This window comes from Biomphalaria glabrata, chromosome 17 (genome assembly GCF_947242115.1).
Source record: "Biomphalaria glabrata chromosome 17, xgBioGlab47.1, whole genome shotgun sequence".
In the NCBI taxonomy this organism is placed as follows: Eukaryota; Metazoa; Mollusca; class Gastropoda; family Planorbidae; genus Biomphalaria; species Biomphalaria glabrata.
In genome coordinates this window covers 18,286,410-18,314,203 of record NC_074727.1, presented here as the reverse complement: position 1 = coordinate 18,314,203, position 27,794 = coordinate 18,286,410, and the positions used below count along the sequence as shown (strand labels likewise).

The following is a 27,794-nucleotide window of genomic DNA, read 5'->3' as shown; positions in this document are numbered from 1 at the left end:
ACTTGAATGTCTTTCATCCCTTAAGTTCCCCCTTTGGGACCTTGCGGTCTATAGGGCAGATGATGTAAAGGTCATCTGTTTCTGTGGCCCACGGTTAACGAGGGTGTCATGTGGCCAGGACAACGACCAAACGCCTTTACTTTCCCCAACTAATGTCAGGTACCCAATAGAGCTGGGTGGACTCAGAGGCGCCCAAAGATCCCGAAATTAAAAATCCCAATCGACACCAGGATTCGAACCCGAAACCTCAATTCGGATGACAAGCGCTTTACCGATCAGCCACCGCGTTTTTTTTTTTCATCCCTAACTGTTTTTAAAAATGTCTGACCTTTTAAGAAACTGAACAAAGTGTGCAAGGTCTCACTATTCCCAGAACACAAAGTTTCTTGTTGGTATCTTGATATGGAAGAATCAAACGCCAAGTCTTTCGTTTGTATTGTTGTATTTTTAAGTCTTGACATTTAGATTGAGCAGAGCAGCATAATACCTAGACAATACCTAGACAATACCTAGACAATACCTGGACGGAGTAAATTTATCTGAAGTACAAATAGTTTAGTCAAAAAGAACTTTTTTTTTCCTTGGAGATGTTCACGATAGACTGAACAATGTCAAGGACGCTAAATAGAACTTCCAAATTGCCAACTAGAAGCTTCAGGTAGAAGAGCTTAATATTTTGATTCTGCTGGGCTAAAAAGTACATCAAAACATAACGATGTACATTGAAAGAAAAAAAAAACCCATAGTTTTTCAACCCCTCCTTTCTCTTGTACACCGGATACACCAAAACGTTTTACCATGTTGCAGGTTCTCCGCCATTTAAAAGAAATCTTCATGTGTATATATATAAACATTAGAAACAGGACATACAGAAGTCATTATAACACAGTAAACTCTCGGTCGTGTTTATTGAAAAGTACAAGAAATAATAATAATCAGTCTTTATGAATTGAACTATTGACAGCAGAAACACACACACACATAGACAATTACAGAATGAAAAACATAACTTATTAAATTCAGAGAAGATTCTTGACTTTAATGTACAGACTTACATTGGAATTGGCGCAAACCTTTTCTTTTACATGTTCAACCTAGTGTTGTTATTGATTATATACCATTTAGTCTGTAATACGTGTTCCCCACTGTAGATGTACACAGTTAGTACAAGTTTGTTCCCCCACTGTAAATGTATACATTTAGTACAAGTTTGTTCCCCACTGTAAATGTATACATTTAGTACAAGTTTGTTCCCCACTGTAAATGTATACAGTTAGTACAAGGCTGTTCCCCACTGTTCCCCACTGTAAATGTATACATTTAGTACAAGTTTGTTCTCCACTGTAAATGTATACATTTAGTAGAAGTTTGTTCTCCACTTTAAATGTATACATTTAGTACAAGTTTGTTCCCCACTGTAAATGTATACATTTAGTACAAGTTTGTTCCCCACTGTAAATGTATACATTTAGTACAAGTTTGTTCCCAACTGTAAATGTATACATTTAGTACAAGTTTGTTCCCCACTGTAAATGTATACATTTAGTACAAGTTTGTTCCCCACTGTAAATGTATACATTTAGTAGAAGTTTGTTCCCCGTTGTAAATGTATACATTTAGTACAAGTTTGTTCCCCACTGTAAATGTATACATTTAGTAGAAGTTTGTTCCCCACTGTAAATGTATACATTTGGTTCAAGTTTGTTCCCCACTCTAAATGTATACATTTGGTTCAAGTTTGTTCCCCACTGTAAATGTATACATTTGGTACAAGTTTGTTCCCCACTGTAAATGTATACATTTAGTACAAGTTTGTGCCCCACTGTAAATGTATACATTTGGTTCAAGTTTGTTCCCCACTGTAAATGTATACATTTGGTACAAGTTTGTGCCCCACTGTAAATGTATACATTTAGTACAAGTTTGTTCCCCACTGTAAATGTATACATTATGTACAAGTTTGTTCCCCACTGTAAATGTATACATTTGGTTCAAATTGTTGTATGTGTTTGAATGTTTTCGAAAATGTGTGTGTGTGTTTATGTGTGAATTTAAATTTGTTTTAACAGTTTAATATTTTATTTCCCAAAACAAATTGTGTTCCTAAATGGACATAATGAAGAGTAGAACATTGTTATTTCAAAATAGCACCCAGACAAAGATAATACACAATCACTACTTAATAAGAAATGTCTATTTATAGATATTCGATACCCAAAACATTAATGGAAGTGATAAAAACAAAATGGCGTCATAGAAAGACTCCAGAGATAGTACTTGACAGAAGTAAAATGTTGATATTGAAACGATAAGATACGCTTACTGGTCAGGAAGCACAGTGACGTACGACATTTAGTTTGTAGTAATAGTAATAATAAGTAGTAATTCGTACACATTTTATTTTTGTACACTATTAAATTCCCAGTATTGAGCCTGTAAATGTCTAGTAACATTAGTGGACAATTGTAAACAAAAAAGGTGCCGGTACTCAGTGATTAGGTGCCGGTACTCAGTGATTAGGTGCCGGTACTCAGTGATGGAATGCTTACCTTTTAACTAGTAATAAATTAATAATAAACGTTAAAATACAAGAAAAGTAATAATTTTTTCCCCACATTGAAAAGGGTGCCGGTACGACGTAGCGGTGTTTACCTTCACAAAAAAAAAGCCTGTCTGTGATTGCTAACAATAGCATTATGGAGAAACTCTTTTATAGAGAATTTAGCCATATTGTTCCAATTTAAAACACTGACCTGTGAACACGGACTGCTATTTCTGAGGATTATGTATTTGTTTTCATTGTATTATTTGTATAACAAAGGTTTGATAAATAATAGGTACATCCTTTTTTGAATACAATTTATGCTACAAACACCAGCAATATAAAACCTTTAAAGAAAGTAACAAAGAATGGAGGTAGAGCTTTGATTATTATCATTGATTCAATGAGATTAATACATACAATAAATACAATTATATTCTTTTTTTAAAATCTTGGTCATCTCTGAGAGCCGTCACCATCCAGGGGTACCAATTGGCTGTCTGCACGCTTAACTTCTTTCGGAAGTCCAACATTAAAGGGAAGAAAAAGAGAAATAAAAATTATTAAAATAATATAAGATAAATCTTCTTTTTGTTTTACCTAAGCTGTGTAGTCTTTATTGAAGTAAGGGGAATAACAAATAGAAAATGACGAAAATTTGATTTCATGAATTACATCCCTTATAATAATCCCTTATTTTTGAAGTACGAAAGGGCTATGCTATCCAAGTGTTGTATCAATAAAGGTAGCAAGATAATTATGCTTGGGGTCTGAAGCAGAGTAACTATAAACTGCCTGTATAATTAAAATAAATTAGCATATATGCCTAGGCGATTGTCATGTGAGGTTCCGGTATTGCTTCTGTTAGAATAGAAAAATGGTTTTGAATTTATTTATTTGATCTCATCTTACTTACTTTAAAAGAAGATATTTTAAAACGAAACATTTGTCTCGCTAAGAGTTATTAAAGATGGATCAATCAATTGATAATTATATTGTTAATGTACCAAAGCAAAGGTTAAGGCAAAAGCAGTAAAAGCGACGAGCTAAGTAGAAATTTCGTTATTCTCGAAGTTTAAAAAAAGATTAGCTGGATTGTTTCCCTTTGATAACGTCCCTCAATGGCTGGGTGTAAGCTGGTGTGCCATAGTTTCCCTTTGCTGCCTTGTATGGTAGATAAGTGTGGTGTAGGCAGTGGCGTAGCATCCATGGCACGAAGGGGTTCAATGATATCGGGCCCACGACCATGTTAGGGGCCCATAGCCTGTAGCGTAGCAACAATGGCGCAAACGGTTCATTGCGCTTAGGCCCATGACTCATGACCATTTGGGGCCACCATGAAAACTTTGGGGATGACACTAAAGTGAACAAGATAACAATTTTGTAAGAACAGATTGAAAATTACAATCTTAAAAGCTTCCTCAAAATGTCCTAAATTGTATACCAAAACTTTATATTCGTTTTAAAGCATTAATACGTGTTTTAAGCTAGAGTGAGTGTACCAGAGCATTGGATTACTTTAGTATAAGGAACCGCTTTCCGTCAGATTTATTGTAATGGTGGCTAGCCCTGACCGTGCATTTGAGGTGACAATTGTTGCCAGATTGTTCCATTCTTTTTTTTTTCACCTTGTATATTCATAAAACCATTAATAGTATTACGGGGATTCGTGTGGGAGAGATAGAGTTTGGTTGAGAAAATATGTAGTATGTATTGTATGTTAAATCATAGATAAGTATATACAACAAAAATGAAAGGGGCGCGGGCGACAATAATAACTAGGTTTATAGTCTATATGGATAGTCCTGATGGCAATGAATAAAAATTTCGACACAGCTGCTAATTATTCAATTTTTCAAAGCTGAATTGGTTTCTTTTTTCTCTATTGAAAATAAAATTTTCAAAAAAGCTTTTCTAATTCAAAAATGATACAAGTTTAAATTAAAACAAGAAAATGTTCATGTTGTGGTAATGAAATAACGAACTGCAGCATTTGCAGACACAAGAGTAAACCTTCGGTGATATTGTTCTGTCTATTGTTCAGTACTAAATTGTAAGAACAGTGAACGTTGTGTCAAAACTGTTGGAAAGTGAGCAGCAAGATCTGCAGAAAGCAGAAAGTCAACTAAGGAAGATCTAGAATTAAATAAATCATTGGAGAATGACTTTTAAAAGTGTAACAATGGAGCTGGCTGAAGTAACTGGGTCTTGAGCTAGTCATACAGTTTGTTGTTTGTTGTTGTTTTTTTGCTCTACAATGTTGCGCAAAGTTGAAAGGCAATCCAATGAGCCTACTAAGAAGAGAACATTTTAGATTCAAGAGAAGACTTTCAAACATCAACTTTTTAGATTCAAGAGAAGACTTTCATAACATCAACTTTTTAGATTCAAGAGAAGACTTTCAAACATCAACTTTTTAGATTCAAGAGAAGACTTTCAAACATCAACTTTTTAGATTCAAGAGAAGACTTTCAAACATCAACTTTTTAGATTCAAGAGAAGACTTTCAAACATCAACTTTTTAGATTCAAGAGAAGACTTTCAAACATCAACTTTTTAGATTCAAGAGAAGACTTTCAAACATCAACTTTTTAGATTCAAGAGAAGACTTTCAAACATCAACTTTTTAGATTCAAGAGAAGACTTTCAAACATCAACTTTTTAGATTCGAGAGAAGACTTTCAAACATCAACGTATTTTACCGAATTATTGATGTCAATTGTTTCTCAATTACATGACTGATTTCATGGGTATAAAAAATGGTCAAAATGTTTTAGTAGTTAAAGCCCAGTTTCGTAGTTTTCATTTCAAGTGCAAACATGAACAAATTTAGATGTCACCATGCTTCTAGTCTCACCTGGAACAGATGATATGTCTATAGAATAATGTTCAGAGATGCAATCCTCAAAAGAAGCATTTCATTAAGACATATCAAGTCTGTGTTCAATACGAGATTCGGCTGTTTATTTTTATTATTCTTATTTTTTGATAGACAACTACATTAGATTTGGTTGTTTTTTGTTTTGTTTTTTTTTATCATAGACAGCTACATTTTATCAAGTTTTACAAACATTTTCACAGCGAGTCATTTCTCACTTTGTCTGTATCAGTTAACTCAGCATAGTGGTCATTCTCGAAATTTAAATTGATCAAAATTCATTTACATATTTGTATGACACAGAGTAAGTTGGTGTTCTTTCCATCGAGAAACAGACAAAAGCTTAGTAACAGATGCACTAGGTACTGACTTTTCTACTTAGAAGGCCAGAACAATAACAGAAATAAATGTTGGATCTATTTACAGTTAAATAATGGACGTAGAATCAGATAAATGTTTGTATTAATGATTTATACTTTTACACTTAGAAGTGTATTCGAAATGAAAATGTGCAGAATGGCTAACAGAACTCATAGAACATTTCTTTATTCAGTTGAAACACCTTTAAGTCGTTTAATTCTGTTCAGAAATTGTACAAACATTAACTTTTAAGACATTATTACTTGTTCGAGTCCTAACTCAATCAAACGTAATGACATAATTGGGCCAACTTATAAAAAAAAGGCTACACTACTTGTATGGAATGTCTTTTAGTAAATGTGCCAATACATTCAGATTACTCAATTCTTTCGTCACAAACTACATACGTCTTATTGGGGGAACGGGGCCCACCAAGATATTCTTGAACCCGGGCCCACGGATACCTTGCTACGCCACTGGGAATGGGGTATCTGAAATGTTATCAACTTCTTAACCTTTTTTTTATCCTCGGCATCCATGATCCATCCTTTGTGTCCTCATGAAAGTAAAATTTCCCTTTCAGACCATACAGTCTATAAGGCAGATGATGTAAAGGTCATCTGTTTCTGTGACCAACTGTTAAAGTGGGTGTCATGTGGCCAGCATAACGACCAACCTCCTTTACTTTTCTCCAAACTACATTACAGCTGGGTGGACTCAGAGGCGCCCTAAAGATCCCGAAATTAAATATACCAATATTCACAAGGATTCGAACCCGGGACCAGCGGTTAGTAAGCCGAGCGCTTCACCTCTCAGCCACCGCGCCTCCTTTGAGTTCTCATATAGGTTAAAAAAAAAAATACGCAAACTCTCCACGGTGTCTTCCTAAGTCTTCACCGTCCTCTCAGCTTTATTTAGCACACTGCCTCCCATTGGTCTTCCTCTGTGTCTAGTGCCCACCGGAGGGTTCTAATCTAAGGCCTGTCTAGCTCTGTTGTTTTTTTTTCGTTTAGTGCATTACTTAAACAAAGCTTTGCTGCAGAAGATTTGTACAATTTAGTATTCAAAAAAATGTAAACACTACAGTAAAGGCTGCTTTTGATTGTACATGCTCTCACTGGGAGAAATGTGGCTTCCTGTAATGCCATCTGAATCTCGAGCCCGGTGGAAAGAAATCAAAGGATATACATCTAATTATGGAAAAAAGGCCAAAAGAAAATCGTGTCTACAAAGTTGAACGTCAAATGTGGAAAGATTTTTCTGGTGGCAGCAGGTGATGTCAGGATGGAATTAAGACTTGATAAGGCTTTTAGCTATTTGATACATGGGACCATTTATTAAGTTCTGATATTGTGTGTCGGCCTGAAATATTATGTTAGTATATATAGGGGTTTAAATTGATATGCTATTGTATAGTTCGCCCATCGTGGTTCGAAGATGACCACTTTGTCATCCAGGGGGCTGAGGGCTTTGCACTGGGGTTTTATGCCTCCTCATGTGGCTGGTGAGACCTAAGTGAGCCCGGAATGTTCGGCTGCACACTGGGCAGGTTATTCCAGCTGGAGCTAGTGCCATTGGCCTTGCTCTTCTTCTCTGGCATTTTTCTTCTGCCAGCGTTGTTCTCTTTTACTCAGCAACCTGTGCGCCAGTTTTCACAGCGCGACGCCATGATACTCTGTCATGTGCCTCTGTCTCCCAAGTGGCTGGGTCTATGCTGAACGCCTTCAGAGAAGCTTTGAGGGTGTCCCTGAAGCGCTCTCTTTGACCACCTTGCGATCGCTTTCCTTCACTTAGTTGGCCATACAAGAGTCATTTAGGGATTCAGTATTTTTTTGAGACATGTCATGTGGAAGTGGTTCATTTTCTTTGCATGTTTACTGTATACTGTCCACGTTTCTGAGGCATAGAGCAATGTAGGGAGAATGACGGCTCGATAGATCCCTAGCTTTGTATTTGTGGTGATACTTCGTCTGTTCCAGACGTTTTTAGACAGTCTGCCATAGAATATACTATTAAGAAGTATATAAGTAGTGAAATAATGAATATTGAACTTAAAATCGTGATTATGCGGACAATTTAATTTTTTTGGGGCGTTGAGGGGGGGGGGGAAAGGAAGGGTTCCTAAGCTATAGTTTGTATAACTTATACCATAACTCTGCATTGGTTGGTGTACATAGCTTCAACACACGTCAGTGTATTCAAGGTGAGTAACGATCAATCATTGTGCTTGCACTGGTCACATGATACAAAGCTCGCTCATTTATGAGGAGCAAGCTCTACCTCACCTGCCACCTACCTTTCATCGTAATACGTGTGATACATGGGAAAGGTCGTCGAGGGACTAGTCGTCAATCGATCGGTCAAGTTGGACAACCCGGTAACTTTGAGCTGGGTACATCTCATGATTTAAAACTTTTGATCTGTATTGATCATTCTCTGTTTGAGTTCACGTGCAGCATAGATGTCACTCTGCTCCTGTCCAAGTTTTTTTATCTTTCATCTTATATATACGTACACATTAGGGTATTGATTAACTTATGTCAAAATTGAATTACGGCTGTTCAACTACGTTACACTGCATGCTAACCAGATTGTCAGATTAGTTTTCAATTATAAACAAGCAAAAAAAAAACTTTTATAAAAGGGGGAAGGCGCTTATCTAAGGGGAAGAACTCAATATTTACAGCTATATCTCGCAATAATGTAGAATGCATATCCCTTTTCCGATAAATAAATTAATGACACAAACTTTTACTTAAGCTTCAATGTTGGCAACCTCCCTTCTCCCCCCGCCTCCTATACAATCAGTAAGTGACAGGTCGTCCTCTGTAGTTGTAGTCCTCCATTCTTAGAAATGTATTTAACTATTTTTTTTAAGCGGACATTACTTGAATGGGATTCCTCAGATCTAGTTAAATAGGTGATTATACTCAAAAATTTTAAGACTAGCCAGTGTTTAAATTTTGCGACCTTTCTAGATCCGCGTTCTGCCCGTTGCAAACGTCTGGAATGGGAAACAGTTGCACCATGGTAACCTTTACATATATATATTCAGTTGTCTCCGGTACGGACATTGTATAGACGGAACTTTCTGCACGCGCCTCCAGGTTCCTTATTAGTCCTTAAAAAGTCCAGGTAACAAAGGATCCAATTGCTTAAGACAACTTAATTCACTGTGTTACTCTCTCTAGATACATACGTTTTCTGAATGTCGCAAAATTAAAAAAAAAATAATGCTTCAGATTTTGTTGGTAAGAAAATTTGGATTTTACTAGGTTGTAATGCTATGAAATCTCCAGCCATTAAAGCCCAACGAAACACGCTCAATTGCAAATGGCGAAATTACTGCACTATTCACTAGGCCTAAGTAGTTACACTAATAATAATAATTATTATATATATGCGTGTGTGTGTGTGTGTGTATATATACATATTTATATATATATATATATATATATATATATATATATAATATATATATATATATATATATATATATATATAATATATATATATATATATATATATACATAAGCTATTATACGAAGAAAGCAGCACTAGATTGGCTATTATAGAGTAGTGATCTGGATCTAGTAAGCGATCTTTCATTCCATAAACAGAGCTGGCCAGTTCTATATGTTTCAACATTGTCCACATGAAGTGTGTCCAGCAGCGGTCACACATACACTATGTCTAGAGGTCAGATCAAAGAAATAAGTGTGTACAAATTAACTTAGATCCGAGATAAAGGGTAAAGGAGAAAAAACATGGTCAAACTTTTGTTCACAGACAGAGTTGACATAAGCATTGTAAACAGATGTTTAAAAACATGTATCAGCTAACCTCCGAACAAATGAGCTAAAAGAACAAACGATCTGAAGGTTTTTTGCCTTGTTTGTATGCATTGTACAATAATATACTGTCATTTCAATCGTTTTAAATTATATGCACACACAAAATAACAACAACTGAAAGAAGCAATTCATGTAGATATCTTTTTATTGAAACAAAAAAATGACCATGAGAACAAAACAATTAAGATCAAAAGACCCATTTAATTGTGATATTAATAACATCCTTGTTTCATGACTTTTAGGAGAAATCTGCCGGAACATGGTTCTAACCATACACTTTTCAATATAAGCACACATCTATACTGACAGGTAAAGAGGAACGCAGTATTGTGTACTTTAACTTTTAGATGTTTTTATTTCGTTTATTCATTGATTCTTTTTGTTTAATTGAAACACAAGTTTGTAGAGATTCTGTATAGTTCTAGATTTAATGTCCCTAACGACATGCAGATTCTATAAAATAAAACATAACTAAAAAAAAAAAAAAAGATTGACGCAATCATTTCAATACAAGGCACCTGCTCTAAATTAGATATTTACAAAACAAACAAATGTATTGCAATAAAGTTCCATACATTATACCTGTAATGAAATAGATATTCAAATGAGCTAAACCAAAAGTAAAATATAAATTGGAAATATTTAAAAAAAAAAAAGGTCTGAAAGGAAAGGACATAAAACAACCCAAACTCTTTTTTCTAGCAATATGGATTTCGTGAAATAGAGTACGGTGAAGCCATGCAAATATACTGCATACATAATAAATAAACAAATCAGCAATACAAAAAAGTATCCATTTATTAATGAGAAAGATTTTTTTTTACATTCATCTGCCCGGGATCTGGAAGATTACAGATGCTTCGGAAGACTTCTTGAACTCATTCGGTTAGAGATTACAAATGGTCCCGTGAATGACAACAAAGAAAAAGATGATACAAAAACATAAAGAAAGCAAGAGAGTATGTTGTAATTATATATACATGACGGTGGTGATACCCCTGCTATGACGTAACTACGAGGCATCCTTTTGTAACGTCAGTCAGGAAGAGACCGTATTCACATGAAGATGAATTTTTTTTCTTATTAAATTTTAGACATTACTGAAACTTAAGTTCATGGATCTGAATGTCTATAAACAAATTATTATTTTGAATTATACAATAATTTTGAACTTATATTTACAAATACTGAAATTTCAGACATTTTGGCATCAAGTTCCTACACACAGTGTAATAAAGTTAAACAAGATGGCGATTATCTTACCAATCGAAAATGAATGGTATTGTACGCACAAGAAACAAAAGACACATAATAGAAATGTAGCCTTACAAATCGATGACGCAATTTGACGTTTTACAAAAACAAAATGAAGTGTAGCTGACAATATACACACATAAACTGATGACGCAATTGACGTTACATTGACTAATTACAGAATGAATAGCATGAAACAAGGGAATAACAAGGAAAATGACTTAGAATACTGTCGACTTAGTAAAACACTAAGAGGAGTCATCCATATTTGACGCTTAAAAATCCTTTTTTTTTCAATTCTGCGGCTTTTATCACGCGCGCCCTTAGGCACACCTGAAGGTAAGGACGTCTTAAATGGATGACCCCCAAGGTCTAAAAAAAACAACATAACAACCAACACTTAATAAATAAAATATGCATTGTACAGCGAATAAAATAATTGTAACATTTCTTTGTGGTTTGTCTAGTATTATGCAAGGAGGGTTATAGCATCCTCCAGACTGAACTTAGAGCTTCAAATTGTATTCAAGACGGATTGAGTTACAGTTGTCACAAGATAACCTTCCTGTAAGTTAGACTTCGTGTGTAACCTATGTATGTGTTAGTGTGTGGGGCGGGGACACTATGTTTTAGTGAGTTTTTTTAATATGTTCATACTATACTCAATGCTAAAGTCTAGCCACATTGCGAATAGGCTAGCTTTTTTACGCGCTGTGACCGAAGGGTACTTGGCAATTTTCGGAAATATAGATTGTTAATGACCCCTATATTGCACTCTGGCTGGGAAAAAAAAATTGGGGGGGGGGGGGGGCGGCTAGTAAGCCTAATTACAATGAGACGAAACCTTCTCGTCTGATTTGTCAACAACATTGTTGTGTCGTAACGAAACCAAATTTATAGACATTCAATAGCTGCATGACAAAGCTTTTGTTTTGTTCGAATACTTTCCTATATGTCAGTCTAGTGACCAATGTCTAGACTATTGAGGCATTCTACTGGCTAGACTATGGACCACACTCTATATCTCTATATTAAAATATAGGTCTACATCATTGCATTGACCATTGTGTCTTTAAAAGGAACTAATCAAATTTAATATCTAAATTTTGCCTTTCCGAATAAAATAATAAATGTCTCTTCATCTCTCCCCCCCCCAAAACCCTCAAACACACACACACACACACATATAAACTCACAAATCCACAAGCATCCACACACACACACGCACACACTTAGGTGAGCTGCTTAAGTATGAGAACAATATGAACGTTGGGGGTGGGGGGGGGGGCGGACACTTGAGTTACATATAGACTTGGGCTGGCGAGGTAGACTGCTGGTTGTCTCAATGGGGGTTAGAATTAGTCACGGATCTGACGCGAGCTGATTGAAATCATCACTTACTCGCTACTAAACTTCTAGATCTACCAAGGATGTTGATTAGTCATTCCAGCAAGCCTCTGACAGACGTCTAACTCAATGGCTTTCACTCGAGGTCGACGTTCTCACTAAGTTGTGTAGAACACACAGTATCTGGCCGGCCTGTGCGTGAACTCTGCTTCAACAGATGGAACTATTACCTCGTCTCTATTAAAGTTAATAGATAGTTGACAAATAATAATAATATAATAATAATAATAAGCCTTTACTTCGAGTCCGAACATTAAAAAGGAGTCTAGTATTTTAGTTGGCTACACAGTCCCATCTGTGACCTATAGATTGTGCCGCATCCAGCGCAGACATAACCGTTTCTCGGCGGTGGTCGATTTCGATTTTAGGCTCTCTTTTCGCCGTCTGCGTCTACCATCGGAAGTAAATTTTCTATTACATTCTCTCTCTCTCTCTCTCTCTTTCTCTCTCTCTCTCTTTCTCTCTCTCTCTGTATTTTAGCACGCGGTGTTAAAAGAAAACGACTACGTCCAGCAGACGATGAACACAAGTCCCCAGTCTCACACCTGTAGGCATGCTTGTTCACACCTGCAATTTTTCACAATTGTGTAATCCAGACACCTTATCTCCCCCACACTCCGGTTCTTCTAGCCAGACTACGTGGAGAAACAAAAAGTTCCCAGACCGACTCTCAATTACTTTTAATCACGTCTGCGGCGCACACTTCTTTTTTTTTTACTACTCTTCATTGTTTCTAACACTTCAATCTACGACTTTTTTGATGACGTAATTAGAAAGGAACACATGCATTCCCATGACGAACTGGGCAGGAAACTAAACATAAAATATTAAGGCAGAAAACGAAACAATTGTCTCTTTGTTTCATTCTTTCGAGACTCGTGGGACCAGAGAAGAAATAACGCGAGAGATTCCACTAATGGACAAAGCCATTGTTATCCACTTGTTATTGGAGAGGCATTAACAATTAACCGAAAATGAAAATGTATGACTAGGGATTTACTTTTCTTTTATATGGAGTGGGTAGGTAGCAATATATAGTATCACCTTTTTTCATTTATTTCATTTGCGCTTTATGCTGCTACATTTTGTGCAAAGGCTTAGCAAATAGGTTGAATACAAATTAAAGAATCTCCATTGAGGATAAATAAATACTGAGTCGAAAGGAAGTTATATTCGTGATGTAACTTGGGAACTGAGAGCTTAAAGGAAGTTATATTCGTGATGTAACTTGGGAACTGAGAGCTTAAAGGAAGTTATATTCATGATCTAACTTGGGAACTGAGAGCTTAAAGGAAGTTGTATTCCTGACGTAACTTGGAAACTGAGAGCTTAAAGGAAGTTATATTCATGATGTAACTTGGGAACTGAGAGCTTAAAGGAAGTTATATTCATGATGTAACTTGGGAACTGAGAGCTTAAAGGAAGTTATATTCATGATCTAACTTGGGAACTGAGAGCTTAAAGGAAGTTGTATTCCTGACGTAACTTGGGAACTGAGAGCTTAAAGAAAGTTATATTCATGACCTAACTTGGGAACTGAGAGCTTAAGTTATATTCATGACCTAACTTGGGAACTGAGAGCTTAAAGGAAGTTGTATTCCTGACGTAACTTGGGAACTGAGAGCTTAAAGGAAGTTATATTCATGACCTAACTTGGGAACTGAGAACTTAAAGGAAGTTATATTCATGACCTAACTTGGGAACTGAGAGCTTAAGTTATATTCATGACCTAACTTGGGAACTGAGAGCTTAAAGGAAGTTGTATTCCTGACGTAACTTGGGAACTGAGAGCTTAAAGGAAGTTATATTCATGACCTAACTTGGGAACTGAGAACTTAAAGGAAGTTATATTCATGACCTAACTTGGGAACTGAGAACTTAAAGGAAATCGAGAGCCTGAATTATTTCTTTCTTTTAAGATTCTGACCTGTAAACGCAGAGCTAAAAATGAACCTATACTATTTTCTTTTAAGTCATAAAGTTCATTAAGCTCGACAAAGCTATGTTTGACTGACTTATCGTTTAAGGCGATGTCCCTTGGAGCGGTAAGAATTCACTTCACGTAGAGTATGCTTTCACGTGTGTTCAATGAAACAGCAAATAAGAACGCCATGACTGACTCAGCACTTTTAGTGTACAAATAAAAGTAGGGGCGGGGTCTGCCCTTCTGAAACTCAAGAGCGTCCCCCTTGTATGTAATGGCATCCTGCCCCCCCCTCCTATTCCTCCGATAGAAATAGCTTTGCAAATGTCCAGTCCCTGATAACTATCCTTAATTGCTCTTTGACGGCGCCCGTAACAGTGGTAAGTAATTGTATCCTAAGATATGTGTTAATTGCTCGCGCTGCTAATCAGGGGCGTATCATTAAAAAAAGATGAAAAAGCTTTGTGGGGGCTCGTTTTCTTACGTTTATTTTTAGACAATAATCACGTAATACGTGTCACGTGATACGTTTTCTTGAGCCTGACCTAGTGCTTCATATAGGTTTCTAGCTCGGGTCTAACATTCGAAACAAAATGAACTCGTAAGGAAAGAGTCAAAAGACTCAATTTAAAAAAATCATTTTATAATTAGAGATCAATTATTACTTTTAGACAATTGAAAAGACGTCCTTTGGAACTTAGTGACCAGAGGTCGCTTTTAGCTCATTGATCAGATATGGTTCATTGACCGGAAATTGAGCTCAATGGATAGATATGTCATTTGACTCATTGACCAGACTTCTCTTAAAGCTGATTGATCAGATCTCGCCATTAGCTCGTGACATAGTTTCCCTATTCAAGGAATACAAGCAGCTACTTCAGTCACTCAAGATGAGGACAAGGCGAGAGTTAAATGATTCGATCTTACGAGTTAAGAAAACCTATTTCCCATAAATAAATTGTACTTCAAAGTGAAGAGTGTAACTTTTGATTAATTTTCTTTAAAGTTGAAAAGAAAAAGATTAAAGGAAGTGACATTATTGAGTTTTATGTGTTTTCTTTCAAATGGAAATTAGTTTCTTAGTTTTTTCTTGGCAGAAGTACAAACTGGTTCTTTGTTTAAAAAAAAAAAAAAAAAAAAAAATAGAAATGTGTAGGAATTTTTTTAAAGTTGAAATTCCATTACTTCAGATACTATTGAAAGTGACCATCCCAATAACACATGCAAAACTTAAAAACCGTAAGCTGCTAACAAATAGCTTTCAGGAAGACACTTTTATTCTGTAGGAAAATAAAAAACTTGACCTAAAAATATTAGCATTGAAACCAGAGTCAAATCGCTCCTACCACATAGTCTATAGTCATAACAAATGTTTCGATTGTTATAAAATCGATCAGTAACGCGTTTCATAACCCAATCTCTGGATTTAACTCTGGACTTGAATTGAACCTGAGGCGAAGTGCTCAGTTAACGGCTCTAATACCTAGACCATAAATGAAGAGACGACATTTACAAACGTTTTACTAACATTTTGAAATAGCGGTAGGATGCTGACAAAGTTCTTTGCGACATTTTTTTTTGCGACATATGTGTAAATTTTATATTAGAAATTATTAATTGGACATTTTTTAAAAAGCCATATTTTTGTGGTTCTCAGTTATTTTCAGGAATGAACTGTATTTTATTCATGGGATGACATGGTCGAGAGTCTGAATTTGAATCTTCGAGCTACATTGCTGGCAGTTGGCCACCACAGATTCTGCCCGAAGGTTCACTGGTAGAACATGAGCCACATATTGTAAACCTCTGACCTACATCACTCTAGTAGACATCTATATTTTTATACCTATGTACCTCTACATGGTTCATATCTAAATGTCATGGCGCAGGAGGTGGCTTAGTTAGTGAGCGAGAGGAGCGGGGGAGGGGGGGTACAGTGTTGACATCTCTAGAAATGGTTTGGGATAGATGGGAGGGGAGGTAGTTGGAGGGGGGGGGTGGAACTTAGAATGACACCTGTCATTGAGCGACGACAAAGCTGTAGGCTGCTACATAAAGTCTTCCGTTAAGAAAGATAAACACGTCACGTGGGGATCAATACAAATGATCTAGTTAGGCAGCCCCCCCTAATGAAATGAACATTGTTTCACATTAAATCAAAAAAGTTCAACGTTAAAGCTGAACATTTCGGTGGTCGAGTGAGGATGAACAAAGGATGAACAGATCGAAAAAAATAAATGTATGAACTGAACGAATTTATGGAGTCCTTAACGTGACGAAGAGTTAACACGTTTACCTGGCTAACAATGTGTACGAGGATGTTATGTGGCTCTGACAACTAGTGATTGTCTTTGTTTGTCCTTCCACGACTCCAACGACCTTTTTAGATAAGATCTACACTAGAATAGTTTTTTTTTTTTAAGCCTGAGTAAAAATCAACAAAACTAACAGTCTGTTTGAAAACTCCATCCCCCCTCCCCTATTCCTCTGTAAGGTTGTGTAGAAATGAACAGCCAAGACCCTTCAGCCCAGGGATAGCGGCTCTACCGCGTGAGCAACCATAACGTAATTGAATCAGATGGAGAAAGACTTTCAACAGAAACCTGTGTGTGTGTATATGTGTGTGTATATGTGTGCCAGGCATACGCTAAGAGACAAAAGTCAATTCTTGAATCTACAGTGACAAAATGTAGGCATTGTTTTTTTTTAATGGTGCCTGCAGTGGTCAACATGTATGTTATGGATATAAGAAAATGCCTACAGCGGCCAACACGAAGGCATTTGACTTTAAATGGTGCTACGAGGCCATGGTTTTGGCTGTGTAAAGTGCAAAGTGTTAATGCGCTGTGTTACTTGTGTTCAAGTGTGTTCGCTGCGATCGGAGCACCAGCTCATTAGCGTAAAAAACTAATTAACTCGCTCACTGAGTCATTAACAAGGCAACGGGGATACATTTGAATAAATTAAAGCAGTAGCTTAATACTAAATAAAATGACTTAGTGGTAAACCAAAAGGATTATAAAAGAATCCACATAAAAATTGCAATTTCTAAGTAGTCTATCTGGCATTAACTCAAAAAAATTGTACATTTAAACAATGCGAAGCGAAAATGTAAAAAACAAAACAAAATAAAGTTTAAATAAAATGTGTTTGAAAATGGCAGAACTATAAATAATGAACCAAATATAAGACATTACTCAATTGGTCAACGTTTGGGCGTAACACAAAGTATGGCACGAATCGCAGATAACAAATGATCAACATCTAGTCATATAATGTTAGTCTGTCAACATTTACATAGGCCAGAGACAAGACCTATATAATCTGAGAACAATCTCGAACCCGTAGATTCACTTTTAGCCGCCAAATGAGGAAAAAAAAACATGAAAATGTCTGCTACAGCCTCTGAGTAATTTGCATCTAGCATATAAATCTACTTGGTTGAATTGTAGACAAGAGTGTTCAAATATATAAATAGGAAGTGTGATTAAATACAATTTGATTTGACTAAAAATGCTGAAGGAAAAAAAAATTAAGCCTAAATAAAATTACATGTGCGTTGTCTCCGGTTTTAATTTCTCGCCTCCCTTGAAGTAGTCACGGGGTATCACCACAACTGTTGTTTCGTCTTGATCTGCAGACGGCAAAAAAAAAAAAAGAACAATCATTGGCTGGTTTAGAAACATGGCATAGTTGCCAACTTTAAACAACACCAACAAAAAAAAAAATTAAAGAATAATCATTGTTTGTTTTAATACCAACGTAGTAAACAACCAAAAAAAATGTGATCAATAAGCATTTAGGAATTGAATACACATTTGTCGAACTAAAAATATAATAATTACAAGTACTTTCGTAACTAATTCTACCATGTAATTACATGTTGACTAATTAAGCCTACTCTCTGGTCTTGACAAATAAGTTTCTATAAAGTTTGAGAATAATTCTTTGTACTTTTCTTTTTATTCCTTATTTAGTAGTCTACAGTCTTCTCTAATTCTCTTTCTTTAAATATATATTTAAAAAAATGAAATATCCCAGTCATCACCAGGATTCTAATCCAGGATCTTCAGGTTTGGAAGACCAGCGCTTTACCATTCAACCACCGCGTCTCAGAGCTCCAAAAACATGCAAGAAATATGTTTTTATGATGTTAAATTATCCAATGAAGAGACACTATGTCTTTCTTCTACACTAATATCCCAACAGTGTCTATAAAAAAAATGGCCGAGAGAGAACTTTTTGAGGGGCTGAACAGAAAATTTGGAGTTCGAACAAGTTTTTTAAAATACATTTGTTTGACTTAGTTCAGAAGTGTATCACTGAGCTATATAACATTTTACAATGTTTCATGAGATCATTATTGTTTAAGGTAATTGTTTTAATACATTTTTAGATTCAACAAACCCTAAAAACAAGAAAAGCAAAAAACTCAGGAAACAGGCCATGCTTTGTAAGCAAGAGAAAAGTGTTTTAGCTCACAGTTCATGCCTAGTAAAACAATTTCAAGTTAATTTATTATATATATTTATATGTGTTACGTGTAGTATGTGTGGCTAAGTGACAGCGTAGTCTGGTGCTTGTGTTACGTGTAGTATGTGTAGCTGAGTGACAACGTAGTCTGGTGCTTGTGTTACGTGTAGTATGTGTGGCTGAGTGACAACGTACTCTGGTGCTTGTGTTACGTGTAGTATGTGTAGCTAAGTGACAGCGTAGTCTGGTGCTTGTGTTACGTGTAGTATGTGTGACTGAGTGACAACGTAGTCTGGTGCTTGTGTTACGTGTAGTATGTGTGGCTGAGTGACAACGTAGTCTGGTGCTTGTGTTACGTGTAGTATGTGCGGCTAAGTGACAGCGTAGTCTGGTGCTTGTGTTATGTGTAGTATGTGTAGCTAAGTGACAGCGTAGTCTGGTGCTTGTGTTACGTGTAGTATGTGTGGCTAAGTGACAGCGTAGTCTGGTGCTTGTGTTACATGTAGTATGTGTAGCTAAGTGTCAACGTAGTCTGGTGCTTGTGTTACGTGTAGTATGTGTGACTGAGTAATAACGTAGTCTGGTGCTTGTGTTACGTGTAGTATGTGCGGCTAAGTGACAGCGTAGTCTGGTGCTTGTGTTACGTGTAGTATGTGTAGCTAAGTGACAGCGTAGTCTGGTGCTTGTGTTACGTGTAGTATGTGTGGCTAAGTGACAGCGTAGTCTGGTGCTTGTGTTACATGTAGTATGTGTAGCTAAGTGTCAACGTAGTCTGGTGCTTGTGTTACGTGTAGTATGTGTGACTGAGTAATAACGTAGTCTGGTGCTTGTGTTACGTGTAGTATGTGTGACTAAGTGACAACGTAGTCTGGTGCTTGTGTTACGTGTAGTATGTGTAGCTAAGTGACAACGTAGTCTGGTGCTTGTGTTACGTGTAGTATGTGTGGCTAAGTGACAGCGTAGTCTGGTGCTTGTGTTACGTGTAGTATGTGTGACTGAGTGACAGCGTAGTCTGGTGCTTGTGTTACGTGTAGTATGTGTGGCTGAGTGACAACGTAGTCTGGTGCTTGTGTTACGTGTAGTATGTTTAGCTGAGTGACAACGTAGAGTTGTGCTTGTGTTACGTGTAGTATGTGTGGCTGAGTGACAACGTAGTCTGGTGCTTGTGTTACGTGTAGTATGTGTGGCTGAGTGACAACGTAGTCTGGTGCTTGTGTTACGTGTAGTATGTGTGACTGAGTGACAGCGTAGTCTGGTGCTTGTGTTACGTGTAGTATGTGTGACAGAGTGACAACGTAGTCTGGTGCTTGTGTTACGTGTAGTTTGTGTAGCTAAGTGACAACGTAGTCTGGTGCTTGTGTTACGTGTAGTATGTGTGACTGAGTGACAGCGTAGTCTGGTGCTTGTGTTACGTGTAGTATGTGTAGCTGAGTGACAACGTAGTCTGGTGCTTGTGTTACGTGTAGTATGTGTGGCTAAGTGACAACGTAGTCTGGTGCTTGTGTTATGTGTAGTATGTGTGACTGAGTGACAGCGTAGTCTGGTGCTTGTGTTACGTGTAGTATGTGTAGCTAAGTGACAACGTAGTCTGGTGCTTGTGTTACGTGTAGTATGTGTAGCTGAGTGACAACGTAGTTTGGTGCTTGTGTTACGTGTAGTATGTGTAGCTGAGTGACAACGTAGTCTGGTGCTTGTGTTACGTGTAGTATGTGTAGCTAAGTGACAACGTAGTCTGGTGCTTGTGTTACGTGTAGTATGTGTAGCTAAGTGACAACGTAATCTGGTGCTTGTGTTACGTGTAGTATGTGTGACTGAGTGACAACGTAGTCTGGTGCTTGTGTTACGTGTAGTATGTGTAGCTGAGTGACAACGTAGTCTGGTGCTTGTGTTACGTGTAGTATGTGTGACTGAGTGACAACGTAGTCTGGTGCTTGTGTTACGTGTAGAATGTGTAGCTAAGTGACAACGTAGTCTAGTGCTTGTGTTACGTGTAGTATGTGTAGCTAAGTGACAACGTAGTCTGGTGCTTGTGTTACGTGTAGTATGTGTGACTGAGTGACAGCGTAGTCTGGTGTTTGTGTTACGTGTAGTATGTGTGACTGAGTGACAACGTAGTCTGGTGCTTGTGTTACGTGTAGTATGTGTGGCTGAGTGACAACGTAGTCTGGTGCTTGTGTTACGTGTAGTTTGTGTAGCTGAGTGACAACGTAGTCTGGTGCTTGTGTCTCACGTTGCATTATGTATTGCTCATTCTGTAACAGTACTTCTTTTTCATGTCTTAAAGAAAATATTTTAATTCACTGGTGAGAATGCAGATATCGGATTGAATGGAAACCCGATTGAACAATTCCTATAAATGTATGACAGAACAGAACTTTGCCTTTAACTTGATGGATGGTGTGGAGGGAGTGTAGCACCAAACTGCTGGTAGACAACTAAACCACTTGAGACGTAGTATAGATTGACTTATACAACTTGAACGAGCTTGAATAACTTCTTGGTGAACAATACTGTCCACATTTTGTATAACAATAGAGACAAAATCAACTTGAAATGAAATGAATTAAATGTAGTAGGTTTTAGTCATAATATAAAATGGTATTTTGAATGAAATCTAACTCACTACAAAAACACGTCTTTTCACTTGTCTCTGGAGTTGTCTGTCGTACCAAAGACAGCTGACGGCAATGCCGCTTGTCTTGTCACAACCAATCGCTAACCTCTTCCCATGGTCACCATAGAAAAAAAAACACCTCAAACTCCATAATAATGGAGTCACCTAGTTTGTTTTTAGAGAAAAATGCATATCTTTGCGAATTTGTGAAACAGAAAGAAAGTATAGTATAAGTTTTGAATTATATAGTTTCGTTTCCTGGTTTTACACTCTAGATTCGAATCCTAATTTTGCACTCTGCATCCTTGATTGGTGCTCTTTTTTTTTTAATATTATTTTTCCTGCGATTAAGAAGGCCCTACTTTATCATTGTCTGGCCATGACCTGGTGTACTGAGTACATAAAAAAGAAAATGAAATGAATTATTTTTTTTACCAACAATCTGCGAGACATTTTATAAGGACAATTTAGGAGGAGAGAACTGTTTTTGAAGTGTTGAAACGAAATAAAACAGATTTAGATTTATCTGCTGTCGTGTGTTTACTTCTCTCCGTCTCTCTCTCTCTCTCCGTCTCTCTCTCTCTCTCTCTCTCTAGTCTCTCTCCGTCTCTCTCTCTCTCTCTCTCCGTCTCTCTCTCTCTCTCCCTCTCTCTCTAGTCTCTCTCTCCACCTCGCTGGTAGTTTGTAAACAAAGCTCAGAACGAAGGATAACCAGGGATGTATCGAAAGAGATAGTTGCGGCTCCTTGGAGTCCAGAGTCTTTCGGACGTGACGTCTTCTCCATGTGTGTTTAAACCAGTGAGTGTGTGTGTGTCTGGATGTTTGCGTGCGTAAACCTATGTTTGTATGATGTGCGTAAACCTATGTGTGTTCGAATGCTTCTATGAATGTGTGTGTGTGTGAAGTATTAACCATTTTGAAACGAGATAAAATATCTAAGTCTGAAATACTGCCCTTGTCATAACTCCTTGTCTTTAAGGTCAAACTTTAAAAAAAGGCATGTTCTTTATATACATTCATTGATAATTATGTCCCCTGGACCCGCTCTTCAAATAATAATGCTATCATATTCCTATAATGCGCTCAACTGATACAGACAATATTTAAAGTAATAATTCATCAAATATTTAGATAAAAATATACGAACAATGTTTCTTCTCAATGCTTTCCCTTTGTTCTTTGTTTATTTATGAGCAAGTTTAAATAGAACATCACAGAGGGAGTCCGGACCATCTAAAGTGCGTAAACAATCAATTTGGAGCCCTTAATTCTGCCATGCTTATATCTACACTGTGATGTCTGCCTAGCTGCCAACTGATTTTCTGTCTCCAAGTAGCCTCTAACCCAACTAATTCCTAGCGTCACTAGTCGCGTTCAAAATCCGTCCATTTTGGTGCGTCTCTTCATAAACTAAAAATACTAACTAAATGTCTAACAATACACTGTGAGCTTTAAGAGCCGGAAGTGGACCACGGTATTGCTGTATTTGTATTACTGTATTACGAGATCGTAAAAAAAAAATAACGGCAAAAGATTCTTTTAAATCTCTTTTCTGAATTCTATAACAATTGAGTTTCTTGACAGAAGGTCTACAAGTCTAATGATCAAGTCTAGATTCCTCGTTCGATTAAATCGTTAGTTTGATAACCATGCTTGATGTATTGTCACGAGCTGTTGTAAGAACCCGTGCGCCAATGTTGATTGGCCCTCGTCATTCATTCCAAACTTTCTCATGTTTACCAAGACATCTTTTTAGTTTCACTAAGCCGTGTGACGTCAGTTGAAAGATTTTTTTTTTTTTTTTTTACCTTTGACGTCGTTTGGAATAATTTCATGAATAAAAGTACCTCGACTCCTCTCTCCGTTAAATGATTTGTTTGAGAACCATGATGGGTGATGGACGATATTTAGAATAAGATTATAGATAGGTTGTTCTGTTTCATTTGGTAAATAACAAATTAACACCAAACGATTGTTTAAAATCTCTCGTTTGAATTCTATTTAATTTTATAAAGGTCCAAAAGTTTTATTATCGATTTTTGTTTCTAAAGAATGAGGATGCAAATGGTATGAACATATCACGGACATTTTGTAGAATCTCATAGTGGTTCACGTTATTAAAGAGCTACGACTATGTCTGTTGTCGTTTTCTTACGATATTACTTTTTTTTTCAAGCTAAACAAGAACCGGGCTTAAATACTTCTAATTCATACGCAGATGTGTCGGGTGGGGGGGGGGGGGGCGCCACTGAGTTTGTATGATGACACAATCTCTCTTTGAAATATTATTTTAAATTAAAATTGTTCTGCTAATTTTTGAAACCAAAAATACTACAACTATAATTTTTTATAAAAAATTCATGTGATAAAAAAATAATGAAAGCTCCACACATGTTATGAAAGTGTCTGGGTCTAGATCTCAACTCTATATGTATTCCTAGTTAAATCACATATATATTTACACTGTATTACAATTCACTTTTAAATGCAGAAAAAGCATTTCAATTTTTTCAAAACCAAGCTTCTTCTTCTGCCTGTTTGTAAATAGACACCGTTGTTGATAGCCATGCACTTTGTTCAGAATCATACCGTGCAAGAAAGGTCGGTTGCGCTGAGTTTTTATGTAATTTAGTGTGGAAAAAAAGGCATCTGCAAGCAAGGCGAGGTCATGCAAGGTCAGGGCAAGCTTTAACAAGCAGGGTATGGCGGGTTAAAGATATATAACTCTTGGCGCCAAACAAATGATAAGGGATAGAATAAGATATACTTTTTGTGACAGTTTGAGATCTGTATGTATGTCAACAAAAACTGGCATTGATTGTAAGTTTAAGAGTGTCAAACTCGCGGCCTGCAGGCAGCATGTGGCCTACAATAATTATTTAAGACTCTACTATCACGAAGACAGAGATTTTTTATATTTTTTTAAAGTATGAAAATAATAATTATAATGTATTTTGTATCTTACAAAGCAAATTATTATTTTTTGCCTTAATTTCTAGATCTATAACACATTCTATTTTTCCCTATAAAATTGCAACATTGTTTTGTGTATTGCGGCCCTTGTGACTTGGTTCGCGGTTGCTTTCGACTTTGGACTTCATTGGATTTCAGAAAAGACGTTGTCGTTCAGACTTTTGCTCCTGTGACCAGGGGCGGCCTGGGGGGGGGTGGGCGAGTGGGTCGGCTGCGCGGAAGCCCCGAGATAAGGTACACAATATTCTTGGGCCGAGTTACGTACTTTGCTAAGGCCGCCTCTGTATGGTCCAGTTGAACAGCTATTATACTGATTAAATTGTTATTCATTAAAATACTGTAATTAAATAGGTTTTCTTTTGTTAATGTAAAAGAAATATATGCTAATAATATTAGAAACACTATGTGTCGAAATTAAATTTAAGAATATATTTATACACAAAGATATTTACTGTTTGGGAATTTTCACGACGCATTTTAAACGCAGTAATCTCCCCTTTGTTTCATTTTTGTAAGAACCGGTTCACATTCTTTAATAAAATACCGAAACATAGAAAAAGAAGAAATTAATATAAAGAAATATGGGGGCGATGTGGGGTTATTTAAAAAAAAAAAACATAAGAAAATGAAGAAAAAAGATTGGGAGACATTCTTGAATAAATAGCTCAAGTAAGCAATGTCAAGGTCGATATCCTTTAAGATCACTGTTGCCAACTAGATAATAAAACAAAAACCTTTGTACAACATATGAAAAGCTTAGAAATTTGATTTTCTAGAGCTATATAGTGCATAAAGCTTATCGTTTGCCTTTAATACTGCATAGTTTATCAACATTTATATTTTTTTTTCTGTACACCAGATACACCAAACTGTTTACTATGTATAATTATCGGCCATATTTGAACATTTCCATTTTACTCCGAATAGAATAGAAAGGTTTACTGATACAAAAAAAAAAGAGTTGACATTCTAGAGTGTTGATATTCTAAAGCTCTAAAGCTGTATCAAAAATACATTACAGTAATTCTAAATCAACTTTACCCATTGTAAAATTGACTTTTATACAATTTTACATCCGTAAGTTAATTTAGATCATTAATAAAGTTATCAGGTGAGCGTGAAAGGACTTTAAAAGCTGACACGCTACATGAATAGGGAGAGCTTGAAGGAATTTTAGCAACACATAAATGTAATTCTTGGTTATGTAATAGTATACAGTTTATAATACACTCCCCAAGAGAAATATGATATCAATTCAGTGGCGAAGCTAAGGATTTGGGGACGCGGGGAGCTTGACCTCTTTAAGGCTCCCATGCCTTTTGACATTCGTCATCATGACATGAGATAATAGCGTAATATTTAATGTAAAATTAAATTTCGGACACTCACTTGGGAACCCCCTCAAGTGGGGGCCCGGGGGATTTTCAAATTTGGACCCCCCCCTCCCCACCCTAGGTACGCCACTGTATCAATGCTTTATGTTTACTTTGAGAAATAGCAAGGAAATAACATTTATGGACACGATCATAAATCCGTGCAATAAAAAATAGTGTAAAAAGTTTATGCCATTCCAGTTAACAAACGCAAAACAGCGAGGCATTAGTGTGCAATTGAGTTTTTAAAAATCATTGTAATTTTTTGAAGCTATTATGATCAATTTGTAAATTATAACTAAAAATTGTGTGCAAGAGATTCTCTCTAGTTAGAGTTACTGCAACTGTGACATTTTGTTTGGCGCCATACCCTGGTCGCTAGGATACCAACAGGGAAAAAAAAATTCCACGATGCATAAGGTAGAGCATACCACACGAGAGAGAGAGAGAGGTGGAAACAGGGGGAAATGAGATAAAAACAAAATGAACCTATTCGACAGTCTTCAAATTAATATCATCTGTTTGTATGGGCAGTTCAGTCTCTGGGGAAGAAACGGCAAAGGTAATTAGATCGCTGTCAACTCTGAACTTTAACCTTTAACACAGTGCATAGCAATTGGCTTTTAGTACACAAAAATCAATACTAAAGCAAAAAGACAAAAAAAAGTATGTGGGAGAGAAAGAGAGAGATGGAGAGAGAAGGAGGAAGAGGAGGGTACAGAGTGTGAGAAGAAATAAATGACACTCTGTGGAGAAAACTGATTTTATTCAATAAAGTTTATAGAATCCAGTTTGCAATTTAGGGGACATGACCGACTTTTAATATTTTTTGTTTACTAAATACAGAGTACTTATGCCGCATCCCCGTTTTTATTACAATACCTCTATTTAAGTCGAAACTACTGAATGTGTGGGCAAATCCTTCTAGGCAAAGCATAAAAAACCTGGATGGACACGGTTCTCGAAAACGGCTCTAATTATTTTTCTAGAAATTTGACAGTTGATGTACATCGTTGGGAAAAGATTTACCGGTTTAATGGTCACATTTTGTATAGTCTATTTTGACTGTTATAATTTTTTTAAAGTATTAAAAAAAGAATCATTTAAATTTGGCCAGAGGATTAGAAAATCTTTATCTTCAACAGACTAGACATATTCGGGTATTTCCGCAAGTAGGCCCTACTCATTGAAAAAGTTTAATACATGAAAGTTCAGGGAAAAAATGTTCCTTTTTTTTTTTATTAATCTAACATTCTTTAGTTATAAAGAGCCGAATCATCGCTCTACAAGATGTCTAAAGGAGGTAGTGTAGTCTTTTATTAAAAATGTAATGTAAATGTTTGTTTTTTTCCTAATTTATTCGTAAGGGAAACATCCTGTGAACATGTCAGGGCTTCAGGGTGTTCAATGTATGCGGTCTGCTTTCAATTAATACCAAATATATCAGGCTCAGTGCTCATAGTAAGCAGGTAAAGTTGGCAACACGTACCCTTTTTTTTTGTGAACTTTTTTAAAATCTAAAGTTTCTTTTAAAAGGACCGGATCTTTTCTGACAAATCGAGGTATTTGATCGTTGTAGCCATAAATTAAACGTATTTATGATGGCAAAGATGTCAACAAGGTAGACTGTTTTCTGTAGCTTTCTCTATCGCTATGTGCTTTCCATTGCTTGAGAACCGTTGACGTAGACCAATGTCTACATTCGTATTAAAGAAGAAATTGACTTGCTGGTCCACGATTTGACCAAACGATTGAGTCAGCGTCTGCTCCTAATACGAACTTTTTGGTAGCTACCTAAGTTGTTTTTTTTTCCTACCTAGGTTGTTTTTTTTTAATAGTGCGAACTTCAAAAGTGACACAGAAAAACAAAACGTAACGAGATTAAAGCAACAGTTAAGCTTTGATAGCCTGGGTATTTTTATTTTATGATCTTGGCTTTCTGTTTTTAATTCTATTAGTGATTTTGTTTTTATTTACCACCTTTGAATGGGCTTTGTTGCTGCACATTAAAATTATATATGTGTCAGACGCGAATAGCTCAGATTTTAGAAAAACCCAGGTTCGTTTTTTGTATAACGCTATTCGCTAACACCGTATAGATCTAAATTAGGCTTACATAATTAAATATTTAGATTAAAATCT

The 27,794-nt window shown here is 36.4% G+C and overlaps 1 protein-coding gene across 5 annotated transcripts in view; it reads right to left on the bottom strand.

Annotated features, from left to right (window-relative positions):
- Window positions 1–875: 875 nt before the first annotated feature.
- The window catches only part of LOC106076912 (aquaporin-5-like), an 87,243-nt gene continuing 60,324 nt past the window's right edge, over window positions 876–27,794 (bottom strand). Inside the window, exons 7-9 of one of the 5 annotated variants that reach the window (XR_008775742.1) lie at window positions 26,142–26,194; window positions 17,772–17,853; window positions 876–3,057 (exon numbers count right to left, since the gene is read on the bottom strand). Coding sequence is in view for 3 of the 5 variants with exons in the window: in XM_056016492.1 (XP_055872467.1) it covers window positions 3,051–3,057; window positions 17,772–17,853 (89 nt within the window). In the remaining 2 variants the exon portion in view is untranslated. Of the gene's footprint in view, window positions 3,058–9,761; window positions 17,854–26,141; window positions 26,195–27,794 lie in introns of those variants that run through there. The other 4 variants (XR_008775741.1, XM_056016492.1, XM_056016493.1 and 1 more) reach the window with 4 other exon arrangements.